The 27,054-nt window shown below is 39.8% G+C and overlaps 1 protein-coding gene across 21 annotated transcripts in view; it reads left to right on the plus strand.

Annotated features, from left to right (window-relative positions):
* The window catches only part of LOC117605080 (protein muscleblind), a 215,735-nt gene that overhangs the window by 29,104 nt on the left and 159,577 nt on the right, over positions 1-27,054 (plus strand). For 2 of the 21 annotated variants that reach the window (XM_076688231.1, XM_076688229.1), the window contains exon 4: positions 9,373-9,428. The exons of 16 other annotated variants lie outside the window; for them this stretch is intronic. In XM_076688231.1, the coding sequence (XP_076544346.1) occupies positions 9,373-9,428 (56 nt within the window). Of the gene's footprint in view, positions 1-8,986; positions 9,243-9,372; positions 9,429-20,692; positions 23,825-27,054 lie in introns of those variants that run through there. 3 more of the 21 variants (XM_076688230.1, XM_076688233.1, XM_076688227.1) reach the window with 3 other exon arrangements.

Raw genomic sequence — 27,054 nt, forward strand, 5'->3', positions numbered from 1 at the left:
AGGTAACGATAGAATATATTAACCAAATGTCGTTTTGGGAATTCTTCGGGACGGGAAAGTTGGCGCAAAGGCGAATTTCAAGAACGACGTTCCACGAAAATCCTCCATTATTTTATTTTCTAAATTTAAAATTCATTCATATTTTACCATCTAACAATTATCAAACTCAACCTCTATAAATTCAGAGAATATCTGTACGCTTTGTTAACGTTCTCAGCGTTTCGAAACAACGCAACGTTTGCAATTCTGTTATGCACCGACGGATAAGTGCATACGGTGCACCGTGCATGGACTTTGTCAATGTTCATTGTTTAGGATTGAATATCAGTAACAGTGATATTAGTAGAGTTTCCGCGTAATATTAGAAATAGTAATGGCGTCCATGTTTGCCCGCGAGAAACTCTAGCCGTGCAAACGACTCGAAATACAACGTCTCGTTTCTATTTTAATCCGATCGCTGTTGCTTTATACGCGAATCTGGAAAGTTTCATAGCAAGCCTGATAACACGCTAGCTCACGGATTTCCTTCGAGGAATTTTCTCTCTTCTTCTTTTTTCCCCTCCCCTCCTCCTTCTTCCTCCTCTTTCATCCCTTTCTTCGGGGATGAAACACGATTACGTCAGCGTTGAGAGACTCGCCTTGCGTTTAACAAGCAACCGAGACATTACATCGAGCCCGGAGATTTAATAAAATCGTACACGCCAAGGAAAAAGGGGGGCCACCGTGCTTACGGCGATTTAAACTTTGCGGCGAACCATCCTACGCATCGATATTCTTCCTCGGATTCTACAATAATTTTTAATTAACTCTCTTCTGATACTTTGTTATCCTCTTCTTATTTCACGGTTAGCCAACTGGTTGTAAATATGTTTAAATAATCGTAAAATGCGGGACTGGTTATGTATTTTAGGCAGTGGAAAATTTTCATTGGAAAATGAAATCTCGTGAATTTTAGCCAAATATTAAAGTAACGAATTGATTAACACGTTTGCTTTTCGACGTTGAGTCACACTCGTAGCAGCCTTTTTTGAAGCTTCTACGTTGCCGTCTTATTTCAATCTCTTACGTAATTGTTCAAACAAAGAAGCTTTGTACGAGGATTCCTGTATGGAAACAGTTCACTGCTTAACTGTGACACGCAGTCGCGAAAGGAATCGTAAGGCAAGTTTCAGCAAGTAAATAAGTATGATTTATTCAAAACTCTCGTTGGTTAACCCTTTGAAGGATACCTGGGTACCAGGACATTACATTTTATGTTCCTGAGTGTATTTTTTAATTTTCTTTTTAATTTTCTTCCCCAGGAAAAATGGTAATACAGGGGATGCGATTCGTTTATTAACTCTAGAAATACATAATCATTTATTTGATTAAAACAATGCGATATAATTAAGTAATTTTATGATATAAATGAATTTTTGTAAGGTTCCATAATTCTGAATGGTAGTCGGCCTTGATTCCAAAGGGGGTTAAATTCTTCCGAGTATTATAAGTAGATGCTTCTGAAATTAGACTGCGTTTAGAACTGCGTCAAGGGAAAAGCACGAAAGCCTCGCGACGATCGATACACCGTGGTTTTTCTCTGACAAAACTTGCCTTATATATTTCCAGAAAGTATGTTTTATCGGACCATTGATCGTGTCTGTGCGGTAAATCCGATTAACTTCTAAGGCGATGCGAAGGTCGATATTGCTCTACCTATACTTGTAGAAGGGGTATTCAGAAACAGCACTATGTTCAGGGTTAAAGTAAACATACTTCTTGTTAGATGAGAAAATAGCATATTGTGCATGTTTGAAAATGTATCGCGAATGACAAACGAGAAATTAGAAAATAGACAAGGCGTAGAAACTTGAACAGCTTTAAGACGATCACTGTCACAGTGACAGTAATTATACCTGGGATATGTATAAATAATTTTAATCCTATTTCGAATTCTCTTCCATTAATTATTTCTAAAAATTTGTTAATGAACGTGTTAAGAATGTAGATTATTTTATTTAGAAAAAATTTCATTGCAATATTTTATTGAGAAATAGGAAATTTGTGTAGATAATTAAAAGTGTAGTATTTTAGATATAAACTTGTCTGGAATTCTTCGACTCCTAAAGAAGTATTCAATGTTCAGATTACATAGTGAAATAAGTAGCCGAGGGACAGAGACTAGATAAAATCCTTTCTCGATAGAAGCTCTTGCGATTCTTTCGAAATCCTTTAAACGTCTTTCGATCTCTTTCTCCATCGTCGGTAATTTTTTTTTTTTTCGTTAGACCTAGGATGTTAACGTACAAACGTAGCGAGGAGGATCCGATAAGGTGGAATATCTTTACAGGACAAGCACGATTCCGATCCTTTGATCGTCGCCCTCGAGTGTCGGGCAACGACGCGATGGTCAAAGTATCGAAAGCACGGTCTGTTTCACGAACGACTTTTATCCGAAAATCGTACTCCTCTTTCTAAGACCTTTCGATATTTCCATTTCTCCAAATGCTGGTCGTTGCCTCTAGCAAATACAAGGCGTTTCAAAAGGAGCTGCAGTACCTATCGTCCTTCGCATCTAATTTCATTAATACCATTAGAAATTAATTTTTCATTAAACTATTTAGAAATATTACGTTATATTTGTCAACTTTCTGCTGGAAGCATTTGTTAAATTTCTATTTCCCAGAAATTTTACACTCTCGAATGTGGAATGTTATCAAGAGTCTATCGCAACCACATAATTGTTTCTCAGATTCTGTCAGAGTAGTGGGTGTATTTCAAATCGAACGAAATCAATTGAAACTATCACCGACAGGTGACGAGAATCGTGCGATTTATGAAACAGTCGAAAGAAATCCAAGCAATCCGGAGAACGAAATTTACTCAGCTTAATCTACCATTCCTGATGGACAGAGAATATATATCCAGTTTCAGTTTCTTCATAGAGGCTGTCTCAAAAACGAGGGATTCTATTACGTTATCATATAAATTTGATAACATAAATTAAAAAACATAAGAAATTCCAGAGCAGACTTTTTAACTGCATTTCCAAAAGGCAGACATGAAATTTTTGGAGGGTTAAGGGAGAGGGTGACTGGATCCTAAATCTAAAATTTTAGCTTCGAGATATCTCATCTTTCTTTTAAATAGTAGTTGCACATAATTATTCATTTTTTCAATCTAAAATCATTATTTTTGAAACAGCCTGTAGGGTAGAGATAGGAAGCGTCGAAATGGTTAGGATCTATAGGGATAGAGGATTCGTTTGCAAAGAGACGTCATTGTGAAGAGCTTTATGGAACGAGCGTCGACGAATTTTGGCGGCCGTCACGGTCCCAGAGGGCTCGTTTAATTTTTAATTAACCCCGTGAAGCGGTAGCGCACCCGAGCTCGTCGAAATCGACTGTTTCGTATTAAAACACAGCTTTATCTTAAAACCGAATAGAATATCAGGGTCCAATATTTTCTCTTCGAAAAATTTTCCAAAAATTTTCACGAAAATTGAAGCTATTTTTTCAATCATCAAACTGTTCCCGATATAATCGATACTCGGTACAGCTTTCAAGACTTTCAAGTTCTCGAGAAAAAAATTTCAAACGAACTTGGAAGAGAATCGCGATTAGTGGAGCATCTTTTGGCAAAAAGGATGACCCATTTGAAACGAGCTTGAGGCAAACGGCAGTGGTAGGGAACAGAGGAGAGGATTCTAGATTACCTCGCGGAAATCCGTCCTCGCCGACTGGCCAGGCTTCCGTACGTTGTTACAAAGCTGAAATACGCTGAACAGAGAAAACTGCTCGTGGTTCTTCGGCTTCTCTGCCGTTTGCTCATCGCTTTTTCCTACCCCCTTCTCGTTTTTTTCATTTTTTTTTTTTCCTTCTCTTCTTATATCGTCGCTTTCGTTTGTCTCGATCGCTGAAAATTCACCACACGTTGTTTTTTTTTCTCCTGCCTACGTCTGCCTGGAAACTTGCGTTGTCGACGAGTTTCCCTGAATCGTATAGGAGTTCGATATTGTGGGCCGAGCGACTTTGTCCACCGGGATACTGCAAATATTAACTTTCAAACCGTTTCAGCCGAGATCCAGGCTACGTTATAAACCCGATCGGTTGCGATTTATCAAAAAAAAAAAAAAAAAAATAGCGGACCTTTGAAAGAAACTCCGACTCGTGATCGCATTGTGATCGTCCACGACACACGGTCGATTCTGTCGACAAATTTTCATTCCAAACTTCTGTACAAAAGTTCTCTTTCAAACAGCGATATATCCGTGATTTGTAATTCTTGGAAATAAGATTCTTCAGATTTCTAATTTTATTTTTTTAATTAATTTTCTAGGATAATTTCTAGAGAATGATTTCTAGATTAATTAATTGTTTGTTATTCTACGAATAGACACGTTCAAATGGCCTCTAATTTTGTGTCATTTTTCGGCCACCAATGCACGTACCAGCACACTTGAGCAGCTTTTTATATTTCCTCTGGTATTATTCTTTACTTGTCCGAGGATGGAGAGGCTCTTGGCCGAATCAAATTTCAGCAAGATGTCTAGGGGGTACAAAGGGAGAGGAGAGAACTCGGAAGGGTTTGTTTTAGGACTCTTTTGTCCTTCGCTGACGTTTCTCCAAAGGGTTTACTTACCACTGCACAATTTCTACGCTCGGTCATGCGAACGATTCAATCATTTTTCTTTTCCAATAACTATAACAATATTATATATTTTTTGTGTGAATTATCGAGGTATTGATCAATTAGGGCTCACATAATTTTTAATAAAATCATTTGTAAAAATTCTAAGAGATACTTTAGATATTCTTGAAGATCTACTAGCATTTTCTTAATAAATTTCTAAGCGAGTAATTAGAAGGTGATTCGTTTGAATTGCAACATAGGTGGGTTTGAAGAAAATTTCATCTCGAATGCGTATTAAAGTCCATTCATTCGGATGTATAGAAACGGTGGCTAGGTTCTGTTGAAGTTGTAATCGAGCGAAAGGGAGAGGGCGAGTAAGGGATAAGAGAGTGAGAAAACAGGGGCGAGGATTGGAAAGAGGGACGACAGAAGCGTTTCGTCGGAAGGATTTCGGTGGTTTAGGTCGGACGAGAGGAGATCACGAGACTTCCGTGTTTCACCCTTCTCTCGAGACTGTAAGCTTGTCTCGGGATATGCTTCAAGTTACAGCTAAGTCTACCCCGCCTATTTTTAACGCATCCTTTCCTTCTACCCTCGCGATATCACACCTTCTGATTATCCTTCAATTTAACCCCCGTTTCTCGCAATTTCGAACCTTCATTTTCTGCCTGGTACAACATAATTCTTAACTTCAGAAGGCACCATTTTTCTCCATACAAAATAGCAATTCTTTTCCTTTATAAAATAATAAACGTATTTCTAAATAATAAACATCGTTTTATAATATACTGGCAAAATTGCGTGGTATTATTTATTTAAAAAAGAAATTGGTCCTGGTAATTGATGCATCGTTTAATACAACCCTCTTGAAAGGATGCAATTCTTCATGGAACATAATTTAAAAATGATTCAAGGTGTCCATTACCCCGTATAATAAACGTAATGGCGGCGCGATCCACGCTTCTTCGAAGTAAAATGATTTCATGGGAGTCGATGGTACCCGGTTGGTTTTCGGTCCAGCGTATACTTTCACGAACACCCTGTATGAGGACGCGGACGATGTGGGCCTGGAAGGAAACCGGTCTTCAGGCTCTCTTGAAGTCGTCGACTCGTGACCTTCAAAGCAGAGAGGCACTGCTATGCAGTTACTATGCAATATCGTGGTGGTCGCCGTTGAAGAGAAACAACCCACAAGTTCTCGTCTTTTACGGTTTGCAAAGTCTATCTTTGTTGGTGCTATCCATAGCTATCTCAAGACGTTCAGACAGGGTGAATATAGTTTGTTCGCGAACTTGGAAATATATATATATATATAGGTGCAACGTATATAGCAGAAGGTGAAGGAGGTAGACGAAGGCTTTTGCTGCTCGATTCGCTCGATTTCTCGACGCGGCACGTTGCGCCACTGCGGAAATTACACGGGAACACGGGTCTTCCGTGTACGTCGGGAAACTGCAAAGTCCGCCCCTGTTCCGCCGGAATTGCTCCTTAACCCTTTGCGTGTAATTGTAAACAAATTTTGAGGGAGGATCCGAGTATGTGTCGGATTGAAATAGTTTGAAATTTTACGGCCGATGCTTTTCTTCCGATAACAAGCTCGGTAATTTCATCTTACAGAATTTCTGGCAAGTTATATTTAAGTAGGCCTCTTCGACTCGATTCCTAAGTTTAACTTGTTCAGGGACGAATTGATTAAAGTGGTAAAAAGAATATTAATGTCACCTTTGATAATGTTCTGATCAGATATCTCTGCTTCGCTAAAAACATCATCGAAAATTGCAATTTATTTTTGAATAAAATATTATAATTTCTGTGTTACTAAATATTGTAACTATAATTAAAAATTTACGAAATGAAAATAAAACACAATACGAAATTAAATTAAAATTAGGTCTCTCTCCATGGTCCGCCGTCGCAGGTTTAATGTATTCCGACACGAGCGAAACACCCCGCTGTTTATAAACCAAATTCCACCCTTGAAAATAAAATAAAACGCTTCATTCCTACCCTTACTCTGGAAACGAAATCGAATTAAAGCTCGCGTATCTTCGAATAAACGGATTTTTCAAAAAAAGGAAGAATCGGAGCTAGCCACCTCGTCGAATCAAATCGCGCCTCATTACCCTTGCAATTAAAAAACCGTCGATCAAAGTTAAACGAAGAATTCAATCGATTCGTTGAATTGGCAGAGCCAGGGAGGGACTCATTGAGAAAGACAGAATGGTGGTCACGAACAAACGAGAGAAAAGTTTAGCTGGAAAGAGGGAGACAGGGAGGAAGGTTTTTGCGAGCAAAGTTCGGCGACGCGACGCGATGCGACGCGACGCGACGCGGACAGAAATGGCAGAGATTTTTCGCGATGGCCGTTGCTGGTCTCGCACGAGTATATCCAGTGGGAGGACCGGTTTTACAGTGGCTTAAATCCTGTTATACCCTGCACGTTGTAAGCCGCTTGCTTTCACGGACGAGCGTGTTCTTGTGCTCATCGTTGTCGTTCTCGTTGTTGTTTCATACTTATTTTTTTTTTTATTCGTTTCTCTAGTTTTCTTTAGTTATTGGGGTTCAAATTGCTACAGATTGTTAAAAAGTAGGTTAAAAAATAAAAATCCATTTTTGTTTCATTTTTATTTAAAAAATTCTTTATAAAAGTCTGAAGTTTCAAAATAATATTTCAATATTAATAAACACTAATAATAAAAGCAAAAGGTCGACACGATAATCAGAAATTGTATAAAAAATTCTGCACCATGAATCGGTACATCGAAGTATGACGAAAAACGATCGATCGTCTGGAAAAAGATAGCTTTACGAGTGGTGGTTACGGTTTGCACCGTGAAATTTCTCGGTGATGTGTTTTCATTAGCTATTCGTTGGCCGTTCGCTACGTGCTGCATATAACGACTTCAGAACAGACTGGTATTGTATATTATGAAACAGAGGGGGGAAAAAATGCACGGGTTCGATGCATTCTCCGATCGTTTATCGCAATTTCACACGGTGCTGAAAACCTTGCCACGAATCGTGCGTTTCACTATTCTGTAACATTTACGATCATTGGTTTATAAATAAGTATTAGCAGAATGTTAACCTTTGAATATTAATTTAAAGTCAAAGCGAAATTTCGAAAATGAAAATAATATCAGATACGAAATTGAATTAAAACTCGGCCTCTCTCCATGGTCCGCCATCCAATAATTGAAGTACGAAACGTTGAAACTAAAATTCTAATGTTAGAAGCCCATAAATACAAGTGTTGTAACAGTTTTACGGTGAGGTGGAAAATTGCCCATTTTCTACCGTTGCCCTTTGTCTTCTTATCACGAAGGCACGGGGGTGAAAAAAATAACCCGAGTATGGTTTTGTATTTGGTGTTTGGTGGCTTGAATCCATTGTTAGCCGCGATATATCAGTACGGTATAAAACGATGCTATTATCCTGGGCGATATCTTCTACGAGCAACATATCCAAGCGGATCGCTCGAAAATTTCGTCGCCGCTACCTTAAATGTTCCCCGGCGGCGTTCCAGAGAGGGTTTAACTGCGATCGTTTGCTCCCGAAAATGCTTCGTTTACGGTGGCCGAAACGACGATTGTAAATCTCCGTAACGCCAGCTCGAAAAGTCGTCGACGACTGGGGCGACGAATGAAGAGGACGATTGTAGAAACTTGAATTGAGCATGTTTTGAACGATTCTCGCGGTACAAACGAGATCCGTCGCTTTATTAACTCCTTTGTATTATAGCAAATGTCGATGCTTTCTTTCGCAAATGGGTTGTTCTGTTAAACAGAATAGACGTAACGTTAGAAGTGACCTTTGAACAGTCGAGATAGTTATCATGGGAAGTCTGATTCTTTCTCACCTCCACTGATCTTCGACTGATCTTGGCGGCTTCTTGATCTGACCTCTGGTATAAGATGGCACGGCCAGGTTTTACTGTTGTTACCAGCGTGGGAAGTCGAGCAGCACTCTTTAACGATCGGTACACGCGTGTGTACGCGTACGCAGATCTGCTCGACCCACTGTGTCGCACACACCGTGTGCCCACGCGAATGCAATAAAATGCCCTAGGACATCGGCCGTACCGTCGGAATTGTTTCAGCGCGGGTTGCAGCGGTGCAACCAGTCGTATACAGAGTGTTTTATTTGAAGCGTCAAATATTGATGGTTTTTTAAAAATATTTTAGATGAAATTTGAATGTTTCGAGGAAAGGTTAATTGGATGTAATTAAATTTCTCGTAGGCGGATTTTTGAATGAGATATAGAAGGATGTTTCTTTGCGTGTTTCATTTTCTCTGCACCGGATTTTGAATCGACCGGGCTGTTGTGATTGGTCGAACGGCAATTGGTTGCATTGGTTGGTTACTCCGGGTCCCTAGCCAGGGGCCAATCAGCGCGCGGCAACCGATCCGGTGCCGGATCGTTCTGAAGGTGGTTGCGTTTGGTAGCGTCGCCATTTGCCGCCATTTGCCGCCATTACTTCGTTAGTGCGTTTGTGTCACAATCAGTTTGTCTCTATTTGTTATTTGTTATAATATTTGTTATAAAAGTGTTGCCCTTAGCAAACGTTCTATTTTTTTTACTGCAAATAGTGCTCCAAGAACACGAACTTGCCAAGCCCTCGAAACACGAGGTGGGTTGCTACGAGTTAAATCGGGAGGTCCTAACCTCTCGAAGATTTACCATTCTCTTTCATTTATAATTGAATTTTCAAATATAAATGTTGCATCTCATTAATGTAAATTTCTTTATTTCTGTTTCAGGTGAGTGTCTCTTATACAGTTTGGGATTTCGAGGCTGAGATTAATTCGGTATGCAGGTAAATCAGCACAAATTTATTTGTATTATACTTGCTTTAAATTACATCTGGTATCGTATACAAGGAACGTGTGTATTTAACAAAACACAGTCATTTTATCTAATTATTTTGTCCCACTTTTACGCGATGAAACGATGCCTGATCGTAGTTAACTCGATACGCCAGAAAACAATAATTTTATTCAAATAAGAGTGACGGGTGGTTCCCGGGTCGTTGGACGTAACAGAGCACCGCGTATTAACTCGTAACAGGAAACAAAAGTAATTGCAGGATATAAATTGGCGCGCGTAAGAAATATCACAAGCCTGTTCCCAATTTTAGACGGTTCAACGACCCAGCCGGTCGTTTCCACGCGCCTCCGAGCTTTGTGATAGCGTGGCCGAAATCTGAGAGCTTCGTTTCGAAACGAACCGAGACTATATGAAAGCGCGCGGTATTGTCGATTAGAAATAGGCCAGGCCGGAAAATTAAAAGCCCGTTTCCTGCTTTTCGTTCTAATCCAACCGGGGACAGTCTTCCAGCCGTTGTTGCGGTATTAGGTCTTTCCCAGCGATTAGAAAACGGATTTTCAAACGTATCTCGAAAAATTAATACACCAGATAATTACATCGATCGATTCTGATTGGACACTCCGTACATGGCATTCCATTTGAAACAACAAAGCTGACTTTCAAATTTCCTTCACGCCTCCGCGCGCACAAAAAACATTTGCATTACATTACGCTTTCATTCGTACCGCACAAGCTTTGCGCACAACATTTTTTCCATGCAATTAGAGACAACGGAAACGTACCAGGTGGACCATTGAAATTTATCCACCCTTTTATGGTACACCGTAAGATTTGATTCGAAATCTTCCTCAAATTTTCACGTTTCTTGGGAAAGATAATTGATGCGACACTCGTTGGAAAATTATTCGCGAAACGGTTCGAGTTGGTTGCACGTCAGAATTTCCTGTGCTAAATATACACATGCACTCTGGGTTTACGTGGAACCATTCGTGTACTGTTGCACGAACGGTTCACCGTAATTTTTCCAACGAATCGATGACGAAACTAACAGCTGCCGCTTGCTAATGTAAGCATCGTTGAGCTTGCAATGGTTACGCTCGCGATCGAGGTAACTTTATCGTCCGGTTGCTCTACATTAGCAAGGTTACTCGGTATTTTTATTCCTTCTATTAGTTATTCAATTACGTTACATTACAAGGCGTTCAAAGTGTCGAGAAACGACGATTTCGGCTGATTGGAATACTATGGAAGTATTTGGACCGTTTTCTATGGAGAGACAGTATCGTTTAGCAAGCTTTCCGACGATTTTCAACGCGACTGACCCGCGTTAGATGAAGTTGAGGATCGGTGATATCATTAGCGTCGCTGCCACAGTCGTTTATCAGGAAGATCCGATGTGATTAATCTCTTGCTCGACGCGGCTATCGGTTCGCGACGGTAGATGGATTGGTATCTAATCAGTCACCACGGTGAGTCACAGTGTCCTCGAAACGCGTACAGAGCTGATGCATGGCGGATCAGCTTTTCGCGAGTTGCCTCGCATCGGATATTCGAAAACTGTCATGGCTAGCGACGAAAATAAAGGAACAGATCCCCTGTTCAAATTTTCAAACAATACTTTTACAATTTTCTTGTTCAATATCTGCTTAATTTTAAATGAATTTTGTTCTTTTCATTAGACTTAACAAGGGACCTTAATTTTGTCTTTGTGTAAAATTTCTTAAAATTCAAACCGCGTATTTATAAAAGAATTTGAATATCAATATCGAATCCAGACGATGTTTATTGTATCCCAGTGTAGTCACTTTCGAATGGGGTATCGTGTAAACTTTTCCAGCCGTTTGTATCGAAGCAAATATAAAATAAAGCTTTGAAAGCCATTAAACGTAGCAAGGTGGGAAGGGGTTGATCGTGCACCTGCTGTCAACCCTGCCTATGGGTTCCACCACCATTTTCCTTCGTCTTCGTTTCACTCTGTCCAACGGGGGCCTCTCTCGTACATGCTAGCACCCCTTCTCGTCGGTGAGCAAATGGTTTGATTAGAGAACAATGGCTTTCCATTAACAATTCCGTCCCTCCCCTCGCCCTTTCTGGCCACATCCCTCCGATGCACCGTCAGTGCTGTCTGTCAGCTGACTAACCCCACCCCGAGCGCTTTCTGACGGCGCGTTGCTGAAAATCGCGACCGTTGATCGTGTTAACGAAAAGACAGGGAAATTTCTTTGAAAATCCAACAGAGAGAATTATTAAAAATTCTTTCTTCGTTCTGAAACTTCAGATCAAGAAAGTGCGATCGTTATTCAATTTCTTAATTAAAACTTGACTAAGATTTAATTTGCAACGTTGCGAAAAGATTTTTTGTAAAATTGTAACGTTTAGGTGATCGATCGACGCCAATAAAAAGGTGTCGGACTCCATTCTGATGATTACTAGCGGCTGTAACGTGTTTTTTAACCTCGTTCCTTTATACCCCTCCCGATGGACTTTCATTGGCCGATTAATATCGTTCCTTTGTTTGTTGCATTCGTTGAAATTCCACTTTGGCGAGCGGTTGATCGCGAAGCCTCGACGAGGAAATAGGTTATCGATCCCGCGGACGGTGATTCGTTTTGACAATGCATCGAGTAGTGACATCGCGATAGCCAAACGTGATAACAGAAACAAATTTCCTACGCCATTTGCAACGAATCCTCTGGCTCTAGACGCGCGTGGTTTTCATCAGCATTTCGACTGACGTTTGAATCGAACACCTTTTTCCTGGCCGCCTCTGTTTCACTCGAAACTGCCAAAGCTTTGAACCCCCGCGATTCACCTCGGCTATCATCGGAATTGGAAACTTTCACAGGATCTATCCGTGAGGATAGATTCTTTTATTAGTCTCGATTGTTTTTTAATCCTTGGAACAGAGGAGCAGTCAATCGCGACCTAAACTTCATTCATTTATCGGGAACGCAACTATTACGGTGTATCATTTGGGCTCTCTCCATGGTCCGCCGTCCGAGGATAGTTTTTTAGTAGAATTTCTGTAGCCAATGGCAGTGAATAAAATGTTGTAATTGAAACACTGTATTTGGAATAGTATTTACAGGTGTGATACAAAAATATAGAAATATATCTCCACAAACAGCTAAGTAATTCGAGAAATTCTTGACTGCGGTGTATTTCGTGTTTCCTGGCAGCCCTTCGATTTCCCTGGTGATTGTAGGGTAGATTGCAGCGTTCATTTGCCTCCTATCTTCTTATTCGAAATATTCGCGTTCCAGCTGCGAATAGAAATAGAACCGGAAATGAAGAGACGAATATTCGCCCTAGACGATTGGTATTCTTTTAAACATTTTAACACCAAAATATCCAACACTATGTAATTCCACCGGTGTATAATATTCTTGATATTTTCAGTAATTGGAAAAATGATAGCGTGAAAGCATAGTATGTACAAAGGTTAATTTGTAATACGAGCCTTGAATCTCGCTCCGGAAAGTGTCTCCATTGTAAAAATAAATTTCCCAGGGATAAGGGAAGGTTCGTCCTCTTTCTCAGTATTAGCGAATACGAGTTTGCAATTTCAGACGATAGGCCGTGTAAATCTTGATTTGCGACAGGGATTGCCTTAGTACATTATCGCGGGCTTGTGTTCCGCGCGCAGATTAGCAGAGACGAAGTTACTTCTCGGCAAGTCGTTAAGTGAATCGCTAAGTAAACGGTGCTTGTTCAGGGACGCGCGTAAATGTTACATCCGTTCTGCAAACACATCAACGCAACGTTGTGCAAACGCTACGTTTCGAAGTTTTTTTTCTTCTTCGGTAACGAATCGTTCTGCTAATTTGCGGATGACTTACGGATGAAAAATTCGAGAATCCTCTTGCGATCTGAAAAGCCATAGAAGTATCGCGACAAATGTTTCTTCAGAAATACTTGAAACAGTATTTCTCTGTTATTCCAAATATATGTAGATGGAAGTGGTTTATTTGCGTTCGATAATGACGGGTAAGAGAATTTTGGAATTTTTTCCAAAAGCTAGCGATCAGTCACGTAGCAAAGGGGGTTGCAGAGAGCGGCAGAGGGAGAGGGTGGATGCGATGCGATGCGATGCGGAACGTGCATCGAAAAGGGGTCGATAGAAAGGGATTGGAGAAGAGAGACAGAGGCACGTTGGCTCGCAATTTGCGTAATTGAGCTCTGAATTATTTACACTGTCGGCTGCGTCATACTTCTGTTCGGTAATAACTGACAGGAGGGCGTAAATGCGAAATCGGTTGACACTTAACGCCATTCGAAATTACGAGCAGCCAGCCAACGACAACGGTCATTGTCTGGATTAGTTTGAAAAATCTCAACGGAAATATTAATTACCGATTGCGGTCGGATTAAACGCACCGATTGTCAGCTTTTTAATTTTTCCCTTGCTTCGGGTCAGTTATTAGCATTCTTGTTATTTAAAAATTGATCTCAAGTAGAGTTAGCTTATATTCGTGGTAACAGATAGATTCACACTTTGCGACATTCGGTTTAATCAACATAACTAATTGCGTTCACTCGGCAGCTGCTCCAACCTCAATTTCATCCCTGCATCTGTGTCGCCAGTGCATACCTGGCATAGTTAATTTACGAAAACTACCCCCTTCTTTGCGAAAAACGGCCACTAAAGGTTGATTGGTTATCGGTGTGTTTAAATTTAAGCTTCCCATTTGTTAATTTTTTCCATTAATATTAACCCTTGAAGGAAGAGTATAAAATTTAGAAAATGAAAAATAATGTAGAATAGAAAATTTAATTAAAATTGAGCCTCTCTCCATGGTCCGCCATTTGAGGGTTAACGAAGTTAGGGATGCGAATAGTTCATTTTCAAATTGAAACTTTCAATTAGTTAGCTGAGTGTTAACGAGGCAATTAAAATAATGCAGACATTAATTGTTCATTAACATTCGTGCAGCAGTTATGTATAGTCTGCGTTAAAAGTTAAGTCGCTCATAATTGTACGAGTTGAACGGTTGTTGAAAACAAAACAATTAAGGCGATATTATTATGTGAGTCAGACATTTTCATTATCGGCGAGGGGAACAATGAAATGTTGGTTAAAATCCCATTGTCAAGTGTTCCATAATTACAAGCTGAATCGTGACTGTTCGGTATTTCGTTGGGAACGTAATGGTTCGGACGACGTTTAGTTCGAAACTTCAATTCGTATTGTTTAAAACGAGATACGTTGATTGCATCGAAGTCTGGAAAAAACGAAGGAAGATATTTAGAAACTTATCTCATGAAATTCTGCCGAATTTCACTTGTTTCCCAACAAGACAATACTACAATTCACGTCGGTAGGAAAACAAGGGAACGGTTAAAATATTCAAATTTTGAAACCGGCTCCATGCTCTCCTGATATACATAAATCTGATTGAAAATTCGTGGGAAGTTATGGTATGCAAAATTCATTAAAATAATCGCTCGGAATAAATGATTTTAAACCGTTGAAGTATTTTTTGATAATGATTGTTGTTTGTGAATTAATTAGATGCGCGAGTAATAATGATAATTCTTTCAGTAATTTCATTCGAAGCGTGACTTTGTTATTAAAATGCAATTAAACATCGTTTAATTCGATCGAACAGATTCCTGAATTCTATCATTTATTTTGAACGAAACAGTAAACCCTGAATCGCGCGCGAAGAAGTGAGTCACTCGACAATGAAAAAGCACAGTAATCACCGGTCTAGTAATAAAGTTAGAGTGCCATCATTCCGACGACAATCATTTTATTACCAACGATGATGATTTCTCTCTTTGTCATTCGGGAATAAACAGAAGGGTGCGTTTTGCTGCGAGTGGAATGGCCATCAACGAGGGTGTGGTGATTCTCTTTGAAAAAAAAAAAAAAAATGGGAAAAATGGGGGGAAGAGGTAGAGAAAAGAGATTCACGAAACTTTGGAATTAACGAGGATGGAGGTTCGCGACGGTGAAACTTTTGTGGAGACCATTCAACTTCCAGTCGTATAACCTGGCAGGGTTGAAGACGCGTACCATAATCCAGGGTAACAACGTACCAGAAAATACCACCCCTTCTCGTATGCATGCATATAATTATTGTACCCTCAACTCGATACGACACCACCATTACCAGTTGATTATTCATATTGTATCATTAAGCCATTTCTAAAATTCCTTTTTAAAGTAATACTTTTAAAAAATCAATTTTTTTCTTTCGGTAGAGAGGGGTGAAAACGTGACTGATTTTTAGGAATAAATAATGAATTATTATATTTACAGGGAATATTAAATTTTTCATCAAAATGGTAATGGAATTCTAAATTTGTTAGGTTTAATAAATTATTATTATTAATGGAATAATTTTTGATATACCAAAAGGAATCAAGGGGATGAATCATATAAACATGGGTATAAAAGTAGATAAATGGTTGATCTTTATCTTTTTGAATGGTGTTTCGATCCGAGCATGGAAAGACACGCGTGCATGTTCCATTCGAGAGCGTAAATATACGTTCCACTCTTTTCTTTGCGTGTCGTCTGGCTTTCCCTTTTTCCCCTAAATGCACGTGCCGCGTAACGCCTCCCTCTTTTGTGTACAAATGACACCTTCCCCCCTCGGCTCGCAACTAGTAAAGGGATATACCTTGTATTCGTTGGATACTTCCTTTCTTCGAGCTTTCCTCTTCCATCTTTCACCTTTCCTCGCTTCCCGACGCTTTTCCGTTGGGAGCCAGCTGGAAAATCGAGGATGAATTTCCGTGTCGAGAGGTCTTTACTCCATTTGTTCTCGACTTGTTCCTTCGTAAACGTATCGTTCGTTTGAATTTCACGGTTAATTGGCGATAATGCTCGTCGAGTTTCTGTAAATTCTTTCTCGATTAATCATCGAACAAATTTGAAGAATTTTAGGATTAAATTGACTAAACTCTGTAATTTAAATAAAAGTTATCTGAAATTAAAACGATCATATTTTTGTAGAAAAATGAAACTTAAAATACACGATCGATTTCGAATCTCAAATTACTCTGAAAATCTTCTCTTCTATTATATTATATCGTTGTCGAATAACCGGTAGATCGATACAGTTAGCAACAAGCTCGTGAAAAGAGGAGGAAGAAACAGCGTGCGAAGCACTGGCAATTAGCGTTGCTGTTTGGCTGGCGAACAAACGAAATAAACACCCACGCGATAAAAATCACTACGGCCGTCACTTAACACACTGGAACCTCTGTAAAGAATCGCGCTTCCTAGTTACATATTCCGTTTCCGCCTCTTCCATCAGCGAAACGAACTATGAATTCCAGAAAACTATCTCACCCAAGGTTAACAATAAACATTCCTCATACCAGGAAAATTATTTCAATTAAATCCTGAAATTATAATTTTCCAAATATCTATCGTTCAATTGAACCTCACCCTAGCCAGGAATAATTCCCTTAATTTTCTCGCATCCAGTGTTTCGAGCATTTCTCATTGGCTGTCGTTCACTTGGTCTCTCGTTAACCCTTTCTATTATTTCCTAGCCCTTTTAATTAAGGTAACCGCAACGGCAGTGCTGTGTACGGTCGCTTTTACGAGCGACGCTATCTCCGGTCGGGGGTCTATACAGCCTCTTCACGATAACTCCGTTGCCTCGTTCCACACGTAATGCAACGAAGAAACTCGTACACTTCTCGTAGACTCTCTTTCACGCCGGGCTTTGCCCGCGAGAAACATCCTTTCGTCTTCAAGCTGGTCCTCTTCAGCGACCACGAAAGCCGGAGATAAGTAGATAGCCCACTCGTGGTAATTACACGCTTCTCTACCTCGCTTCTACCCCTTTTATACTCGCGCTTTTCTTTTTCCCTTTCCTACTTTCTCTTTCTCTCTTTGCAAACAGCACCGCTGTACCAGAAGCGAGCGGCAACTGTTCGGTTGCATTCGATTTACTCTTCTCATAGAGCACTTGGTCCAATGACTCGTTCCCGGGATATGTATGAGCTTGTTCCATAATTAATGTCGCCTTTCCTAGACGAGATAAGAATTTCTAAGGATAGATTCGTTTTATACATTTTAACGCGTTCAATGCCGTCATTCAACGCGTGCACGTCTAACGAGCCGCGTTAGAATGCTAATTATTTGCGATGGAATTGGATAATTTTCAAATTTTTATTTTCTAATCATTGTTTGTAAAAAATTTATGATAGTTCCTAAGCATAATGTTATGTGAAACAGTTAAGATGATTAATACTCTGTTTGGTCGAGGGGTCATTAGAGAATCTACTATTCAACGTAGGTTTGAAAGGTTTTGTAACGGGGATGAGAAGATTGTTTCAAAGCACTGGGTAAAGATTGATCTCCGTATAACGGTGTTGCAACAGTATCTCGACATTTAAATGCAATTGGACAAATGGGCACCGCACGATCTAACCGCCGCGAATCGCGCTCTTTCACGTCAGATCTGTATCCTTTTCTGGATCGAATCATTAGATGTAGAGTTTCGTTCAAAAGTAACGAAAGCACTTTGGTAAATCACCATTTTTTGGTAATTTTGAATCGATTAATTCGTCGATGTACTTTTAATAAAAAATGCATTTCTTCAAGTGCAGCGATAAAGTGCATTTCGAAAAAGCAAGAGTTCATTTGGTTGGTATTAACGAAGAAAGAGTATCGTCTAACGACGTTTGAATTTGCACAAACAATGTATTTAGCAGGTACGACAGAAATTCCGAGTACTTATTGTAAGCAGTATTGGCTATTCAATGAGCTTTTTTTGCCCCGATCATAGCCGTTCAATGGAATTCCGATGTAATCACTTTCATAGACGTCCCTTTCTGGAAGGCTGCTAGGAGCACAACCCATTTACCGGGAAATGCAATAATTGCAAATCGTAATGGAGCAGCGCTCCAGTACCGTGCCATTATCGCCTGTATCAACCTTCCTCTTTCACTCTCCCTCTTCTGCTTCTTCCTCTTTTTTTATCACCCTAAATCCTTCGATCCTGCACCCTTTATTTCTCGGTTTATTTCTTGAGAAAGAGAATAATATCTTACTATGATTTATTTTATATTTGGAAGTCTTAGGAAGAAATAAAATTAAGAAGATTGATTTAAAAAATTAATCCTCGGATGGCGGACCATGGAGAGAGCCACTTTAATTATTAGACAATGGATCATTGAGTTTCTATAATTATTATTGGTAATTTTAGTGGGAACCTAACAGTTATTATTAAAGATTGAAAACATTTTGGAAAGATTCTTTTTCTAAATGAAAAAGCAAAATCATAGAACCCAGTCGGCCTTTGTCTTTCTATCTTTTGTGTCCCAAAGTTCTGTATCTACTTTCCAAGTACAGCAATAATTCTTTGACTGACTATTACCAGAAAATGTAGGAAATTTGCTAATTCGTTTGGTTTGCTAATAGTTCGATTTCTCCACCGAAATCACTGGTACGTTTTTATCGATCGAAAGATAGGAACGCAAACAGTTACGAGGATAGTGTCCTTGTTAAAAGCAACGCGGTGCATGACGTACATCGTTCCCACGTGCAATAAAATGTTCCAGGATTACGCAATGAAGCTTATGGCGAAGTCTGCCATGTACTGCGCAATTTCACATGGTATAAAAGTGTTCTACCGTTCCGATAATGTCCATCGTACAACGAAACGCTATCCCGGTCATTTTATTCCTTTCCTTGTCCAAATTGGCGGTGCTATCTCATATTCAAACCTTGATATTCAAGCATACACATTTCTACTGTTACGTGTAAAAATTTGGTCGAAAAAAAATGTATAATTTTAAAAATACCCAGCCAGAAATGGCACTACTGTTTGGTACCTCGTTACAGATTCATAATGAAACAATGTATACTAATGAATTTTTCATGAATTAATGAGCCAATTTATGACGACAATTATTTACCTCGTACACGAAATTATTTTCTATTATTAGAAAATGCCAATTATAGAAACATGATTAATTATTTTGAAGCAATTTTTTGTTTAATGAGTATCAACTTATTGCAAAGTATTTTCAAATGAAAATTGAAGCTGTTCTAATATCAGTGGCCGGAAAAACTCAAGGGTACACGAAGCTAGAAAACACGGTCGTAGCTCACAGGATTAAGGGACATTTAATTTACGAAAATACGAGGCTCCATACGAAGCAAGGAAAATCTATTTCATCGTCGCTGTAATCCTAACTGGTAATTCCGACTGCTAATATTCCCAACTTTATTGTTTCCATTCCTGGAGGCTGTCCCAATAAATTTATACTCGTACAGACCTTCGAGACAGAATTGTTTCAACCCTTTGCACTCTGTTCTGTACCATGCTCGGTTCTGTACATTCAGAGTAAAAGGTGAGTGTACACCTTCTAATCGTGGCATTTAATTGTTGTTAGGCTGTGTTGTATGTCGAACGGCAGATTTCGAAATATAGAAAGTCTAGGCAAGGTTTGGTAACATAAAAATATCGCTAATTATTTCATTATCACACTATAAAATGAAAAATGATAAATTTTTTATGATGTATATTTTTTTGTCACACTGTACATTGCGACAAGAGGTTGATTTCCTTTTAATCAGCCGGGATTATCATTTTTCGCACGATCGCGTATTATCATTCTCGCACGATAAGATACCACCCCTCGTAGAGAAACGGCTCATTGATAACGAATATTTACGTTGTCGCTGCTTCGAACAGCTTTTTTTTTTTTTTTTTTCTTTCAACACAGCCGACCGATGACTGGATCGGTGACACGAAAGCGCAATCACAGAAACGTGTTACGTAACGTTGTATAGTAAGGTTCGTTGATTGAGATTCGCTGTACAGAACGGTTGGAAAATTTGCGAAAATAATCTAGAGTCTGCAATTATTTTTAGTAATCACGAGTTTCATTAGTGCCACAGCGAAAGCAATTTTGCAGTATTTTTGAATCGGTCAAAATTTAATTAGACATCGATTCAAATGAAGAAAGTTGAGAATTTTCAAAAGAATCTTATGTAAAATTCCCTTTATTCCTCTACTTTCAAGGGTTAATTAATTCTGGGGTACTCGATCACTGAAAGAATGGTTAAAAAAAGGGAATTAACGTTAGTAAGATTAATTCAATGCTCAGCCAGTGTATTTTTGAGCTGGATTAATTAGTAAAGTCGAACGTTATCCATTAGGAGTTGAAAGAATTTTAGAGAATTTTAAAGAAAACTTTCTGAATAAATTATGAACAGTTGAGCCATCCATTTGAATATTCTATTTCTCTTCTAATAAAATGCTTTATTTTCTGTTGCAGGTGAGTTGAAATCCAGGGAACATTCCTTTACGTTATCGTCTAAACGTGAGTGATAATATTCTTTACTGTTCTCTTTATGACTCTGATTTATACAGGGTGTTTTAGAAACAGAGTGCATGTTTGTCTGCTTCTGAAACATCCTATAAGGCAATTGTTATTGTCGAAATTACAATCGCAAATGACGGTGCGATGAGAAAGAAATAGATGTAACGCGAGAACGGTGATGGTGTAGCACTCGAGGAAGATTGTTAGGTTAAATGGTCGATTTATATTCAATGTCAGCCGACTTGTTCTCCGTATTTAGTGTCGTAGACGTGGCTAAGCGTGGGAGGTTAACAATCATTTTCGCCTACGGTCAATTGGTCGCATTTCTCGGCCGCTTAGATCACCGTGGCGGTCCATTAACGACCAATTAAATAGTCGGATAACTTCGATTACCATCCGTGAACCGAATGCATGCCAGAATCGTCGATGATTGACTCGTTCAATAATATACCTAAGCGACTTGACTTAGAACTTCTTTAATTTCAAATACGAAGAAATCATTTCTGGATGATCGTTGATTCAATTATAATGTTAAAATAATTTTATTGAAATAATTTGATCAAATTTCATACGAAAGATACAGAGATTTCTTGGTGATAATTGCGTAACGAAAAGTTGCTTCGGAGACACCCTAATTTACGAGCAGTTCCGTTTAACTTGTAGGAGAAATCAGAGCCTCGTGAAAGGAAAAATGTATACTCGAATACGGGGATAGATATCATCGGAGGACGAAGAACGACCTTCCTTCGTCGGCACATAACCACGGTAAAACGTATCTCTCTTCTGAAGGGCGTGTTCGTTCGCTCAGGAAGACTGGCTCGATTTTATCGAATTAATTTATTAACTCTTCCTTGCTGGATATTGCAAGAGAAAAGAAAGAATCGAGTATTCAGTTTCTCGGTTAAAATACAGTAACTGATAGTCATATTCGAACGTCGTGGTATTTGAAAAATAAATTCAGAGGGGGTTGAAATACTAAAGAGGAATAAATAAATTTGGAAAATTTTATGTAATAGGCGTTTAAGTCGATAATTATTTATATATTTTAATTAAATTTGAAAATTTAGCCAGCGATTTTATGTTCGAAAATCTGCTCCTCTTTAATTTCACCAAGAATCAGAAAATGTAGCGAAGCATAAGATAATGGGAGCAAAAGGCATCGTGCAAACTCGCAATTACCAACTCGTTATCTCTTCGAATACGTTGGGTTTGACAGATTTAATAGTTCCCCATTAATATTCGAAAACTCGTCTGAAAAGTTAAGATCGTCGGGTGGAGACGGAAGAGAAGGCGAAGGAGAGGGAAAAAGCATGAAAGGGTGGATGGAGAGGAACCGAGAGGAAGAGACAGGAAGGAGTTAGGGTTACGGTCAGGTTTTAGGGGTTGGGGGAGCAATAAGGAATTATTGCGGTACGATCGACAAACGGCGACTACGTGGCTGCACTACGGAAGATTCTCTCTGGAAAACCTTCTCTTTCTATGTTCTTCTTCCTCTTCTTCCTCTGCTTCTACGAGAGGGAAACAGACTGTAGACTCGTCAATATGTAATGTTCGAAACCGCTGTTCCTCCCATAACATGTTCGTCATACCCCTGCTACGTGGAATAGAAGATTCTTTCGAATCCTGTATATTTCAGCGGACATTGCTAGGTAAACTGGAACCTTTGCTACTCATATCTTAAGGTTTAAAAAAAAACAACAATTTTCCATAGTTCTGTTTAAAAGAGTCAATTGAAAATCATTTGTAGGGATGTAGATTATGAACTTGTGACTTATACCTCTTTGGAGAAATTTTACCAAATTGTTAAAATTTTGATAAATATAATAGAGGATTAGATAATTTTTCAAATAATTGTGAGGCTGTTGCAATCTTCATCATTCGAAAGGGGGTTGTTTTAGGGATGAATTTTTTAAAAATTTGATGAATATAATATAGAATTAAATAAATTCTTAAATAATTGTGAGGGGGGCTGCAATTTTCATTATTCAAAAGGGGGTTGTCTTAGGAACCAAATTGTGAAAAATTTAATAAATATAATAGAGGATTAGATAAATTTTTAAATAATTGTAAGAGTGCTGCAATCTTCATCATTCAAAAAGGGGTAGTTTTAGGAATCAAATTGTTAAAAATTTGATAAATGTAACAGAGGATTAGACAAATTTTCAAATAATTGTGAGGATGCTGCAATGTTCGTCATTCAAAAGGGGTGTTGTTTTAGTGAAAAACAGGCGATAGATTCTCAGTGAAAATTCATGCACGCAAAGTGTTTCCTAAATGTTAAGTTACATCGTGTATAAACCGAACGGGTGATCTTGCGCATAGCGTGCACACATTGTCCGACATTGTAGACGATGCGGTCTTCCGATCAAATTGGATCTACTGAGAGTTCAGAGTATCGGGTCGACCGCAGCGGTGCAAATCCACGGGAACCACGAAATATTCCGTACCCACAATCCTGTCTCATTCCCACAAACCGACTGCTCCTATATTTTCCGGGGGAAATGCCGATTCGACGTTACGCCCCGGATACTTTACATAATATTGGAACGGTTACGTCCAGATGCAATTTACCGGTTGAACGCCATCTACGTTGAAACCAACAGGAAACAAATTTCCTTCTTTTAGTAAACTCGATGTTTCGTTTCTTCTTACATCCAAAGTCAATTCGACATAAAGATAGACACTATTATTTTAACGGAGATAAGGTGGCATCGTAAAAAATGGCACTTGTTAATTTCTCCCTCTTCCTTCTATTTGAAACTATTAATTTGTATATAGCAGAAGGGGATAAATAGGTCAGGGTAATAGAGCATAATTAAGTGGCCTGTTTTAATTGGATCAGTCCGTATTATGCAATTTATATCGTTGATTCGTGGACAACAATGTCCCTATCATCTCGCGTAATATCGACGTGGCCGAAATTTCAACGTGGCTCGAGTTTGGAAACGACAGCCACGAACGAAGATGCGTTAAACTTGATGAAGCATTGTTCAGGCGATCAGTATTACGAGTGCTCCTGACCATCAATACCCTCCCATCAGGCGGCTATGTGTTTCTCTTATTTCTACGTCCGCCATGATTCATCGTTATTTTAAATAGCCAGTCTCCGATCGGGAATAATACCGGAATAACGAACGATCGATCTCGCACGTGAATCGTACAAGATGGTTACACCGTTGATGCTGGAAACTCGCTGACCTTCCACGAACTAACAATCATCGATGACTCAAAGGCCATTTGCATTTTTATCGAAAGAGGAAACGGGACGAAGAAGATTGCCAAGTTTCGCCCACGCTGTTCGTGGCTGATTTATCACTTTTATGATCGAAAATTTCCTTCATGGTCTAATAGATTTCTCCATTAACCCATCGAATTAATTAAACATAAACATAATAAAACAAGAAACCCAGAAGTTCATTAAAAAACATTAAGTATCATACTTCTAAATGATGCTATCTAAGAAAAAAGAAATCTTCTTTTTGAATTCGATAAGTGGAAATCCCACCCTGAGAGACACCTTGCACCCAGAGTCAAAGAAAGGGAAGATTGCGAAGAAGAAGAAGACAATTTTCTTGGAGAAGAAAGATTAGAGAGAGCGAGAGAGAGATAGAAGGAGTGGGTGGTAGGTAGACGCGTGACGCCCTAGAGTAACGCCTCCAGAGGGTGTCAGCCCCTTTCCGCTCACAGCCCCTGGTGCTCAAAGTGCTAATGAGTGTCGCCTCGTAAGCCAATTAATACTCTCCCACCTCGAGGCGAGTGCTAGCCTGCGAACGAGTAAAGCGGGACTGGTGAAGAGAGAGATAGAGAGAGACCGAGGTATCCCCCTTGGAAAGCTAGGACCCCGTAACTGCTACATGACCAGAATACCCCGCGGATTTGGTATGCCGGCCACGCCTGACCGCTGTACACCACCTCCTCGTCGAGCAAACTCTGCCGTAAGGCGCTACCAGACCACCCTTCGACCTCTGCAACCTCGACGAGACTGCAGAAAGCTTTCTGGGTGTCTTCCGCTCCGGTCATCATCATCGCGATCAATTCGCACCTTGATTTGTCGAGAAACTTGGGTGTACTTTGGTACTTGAGAGGTGTCTTCAAAATCTTTCTGACCTACGTGAACGATGACTTAATCGGAGACTCTTCTCAGATTAAACCTCCAGGGGGGTGTCCTATGGGCGACGATCAGGTCACCGGTTGTTTCGTACTTTTCTTCTCGATCACGAACCGGTGTTATCGCCTCGCAATTTGTCGAGATTAGATTCGCACTGGAACACGTGTACAGATGACAAAAGCCATTGCTAGCAGTTCTAGTTCTCGTCCCGTTGCTTTACGAGCGGCATGTGCTGCTGCCCGAATTAGGCTTCCAGCACGCCACCTGCCGAATCGGTCGCATTGTCATGCGAGGAACTTCCCTATAAACCGAGATTGCCCACGGATCGAAACTTACAGCCGCTTTTATTTGAAATTCAGGCCTTTGGGTCAGAGTTGATAATTAATTGTTTCGTTATTAAGGGTAATTATGGTCGTCGAATTAGCAAATGTGTCGCGAAATTTTTCAAATAAGAGGGTTAAGAATTGAATCGATACTCGCAGACTTTGAACTGATCGCATTAGCTCGCGTGTTCTGTACCTCGAAGGAGCAGACTCGCGTGCATCTGACGGTACTGCAGGCGTCGTCAGCCAGTTTCTCCTTGTTTAAGCGTCAAAGTCGGAAGCCTCGGAGATCGAAGTAGGCTTTGCAACTGGCCGCGACACGGATTTTCTTCCTTCAGGAACACGAGACAGACAGCGGGGAAAACGTGGTGGTTAGAAATTTGCTGGCTCTGACGGCCGGTGTAATCGTGCCCGTTCTCTCAGAACGGTCTTGACGAGTGAACAGTGAAATAGAAAGGACAGTTTGGTCGAGAAAGTTGTACGAAACAGGAGAAAATAAAAATAAAAGTAGAGTAACGAGATAGAAGGACAAAGGTGAAATAATTTTCTTGGATTCACTGCGGTCGTTCTTAATTTTCGGATGGCGGACCAGGGAGAGAGCCTGAATTTTATACTGTTCCTTTTAAAAATGATTCTCCCAATATATGAAACTCTTCATCCACGAGGCGCAGTTGTATCTTAGGATGAAATCATTGAGCGAAGATGAAGTAAGAAAGAAGGATGGAGGGAGATAGAGGGAAGTAGAAGCATGGCGGACAGGAGACGGCTGACAGACTCAGGATCGAGGAGAGGTATTTCGTCTAAGGAATCAACGGAGCGAGTCGTACTAACTGCTCTTTTTCCCAGACCCTCCCTCTTTACCCGCGAGAATCCGTCGGTCGTGCCTATCTTTGTACTCCTATTGGCGGTTTCTGTCTTCCCTCGTCTCCTTCCTCCCTCGCCAGCGAGTCTTTTGGTAACTGAAAATCACTCGGTCTATCGTATTCTCATTTGCATGAGTTGTTTCGCAGCGACGAGCACTTTATGCTAGCATCCGTTCAACGCCGTGTTGCACAACTATAATGTATAATATGTTTCACGTGGAGTTAGTTAAAGTTTCTCCTCGAGGCTCGGGCGGATCGAGAAAATGGAAGAAATCGTTCGAGTGGAAATCGCGGAATTGTTAGTCAGAATTTCTTGAAGGACGAGAATAAATAGAATTAATAAAGCGCTAATAGATGATAGTTGATTCGATGATGGAAGAATATTTTTTTTCTTGAAAATGTAAAAAGAGAGTTTGCAGATTTGTAATCAGTGGAGAAAGCTCTTGTGAGGAAGGCATAATGGTTATCGGGACAAAAATTGGTTATCGGACTGTATAAGTAGTTCTCTTTACCGTCGAAAACGATTTCGTTCGTTCGCTCGTTAAAGAACGAGGTCAGATGCTGTTCTCTCGTTGACCCCACGTGGTCCGACCGGAAACGCCATTTATTATGAACGGAATTCAGCGGTGATTTAGCCTCGTCCTATCCGACCGATGGTTGCGGTTCATTAATATCGGTGAACCACGTAACACGTTGGAATCCACTGGAATGCAGGATCTCCGTCGAATTTGTGGCCGGCAAGCAATTTGAAGCGAATTGAACCACTCTTCTAAGAAAGCTTCATTTTCGAACACTTTCCCCTTCAGCCATCTACTTCCCTGTATTTCTTCCTATCACACCTTTATACAGATAGAGAAAGCAAAGGTATCTTTCTACTTTGAATTTGAACCTTCTGAAATTCTGTCTAACCCTTGAACAGTGGAACCTGTCTGGGAATCTCTCCATGGTCCGTCATTGAAAAATTAAAATTAGAAGCATTGAAAATTAATTTTATACTTGGAAATTTTCAGCTTTGAACTTGCC

The sequence above is a fragment of the Osmia lignaria genome, chromosome 5 (assembly GCF_051020975.1).
Source record: "Osmia lignaria lignaria isolate PbOS001 chromosome 5, iyOsmLign1, whole genome shotgun sequence".
NCBI classification, from domain to species: domain Eukaryota; kingdom Metazoa; phylum Arthropoda; class Insecta; order Hymenoptera; family Megachilidae; genus Osmia; species Osmia lignaria.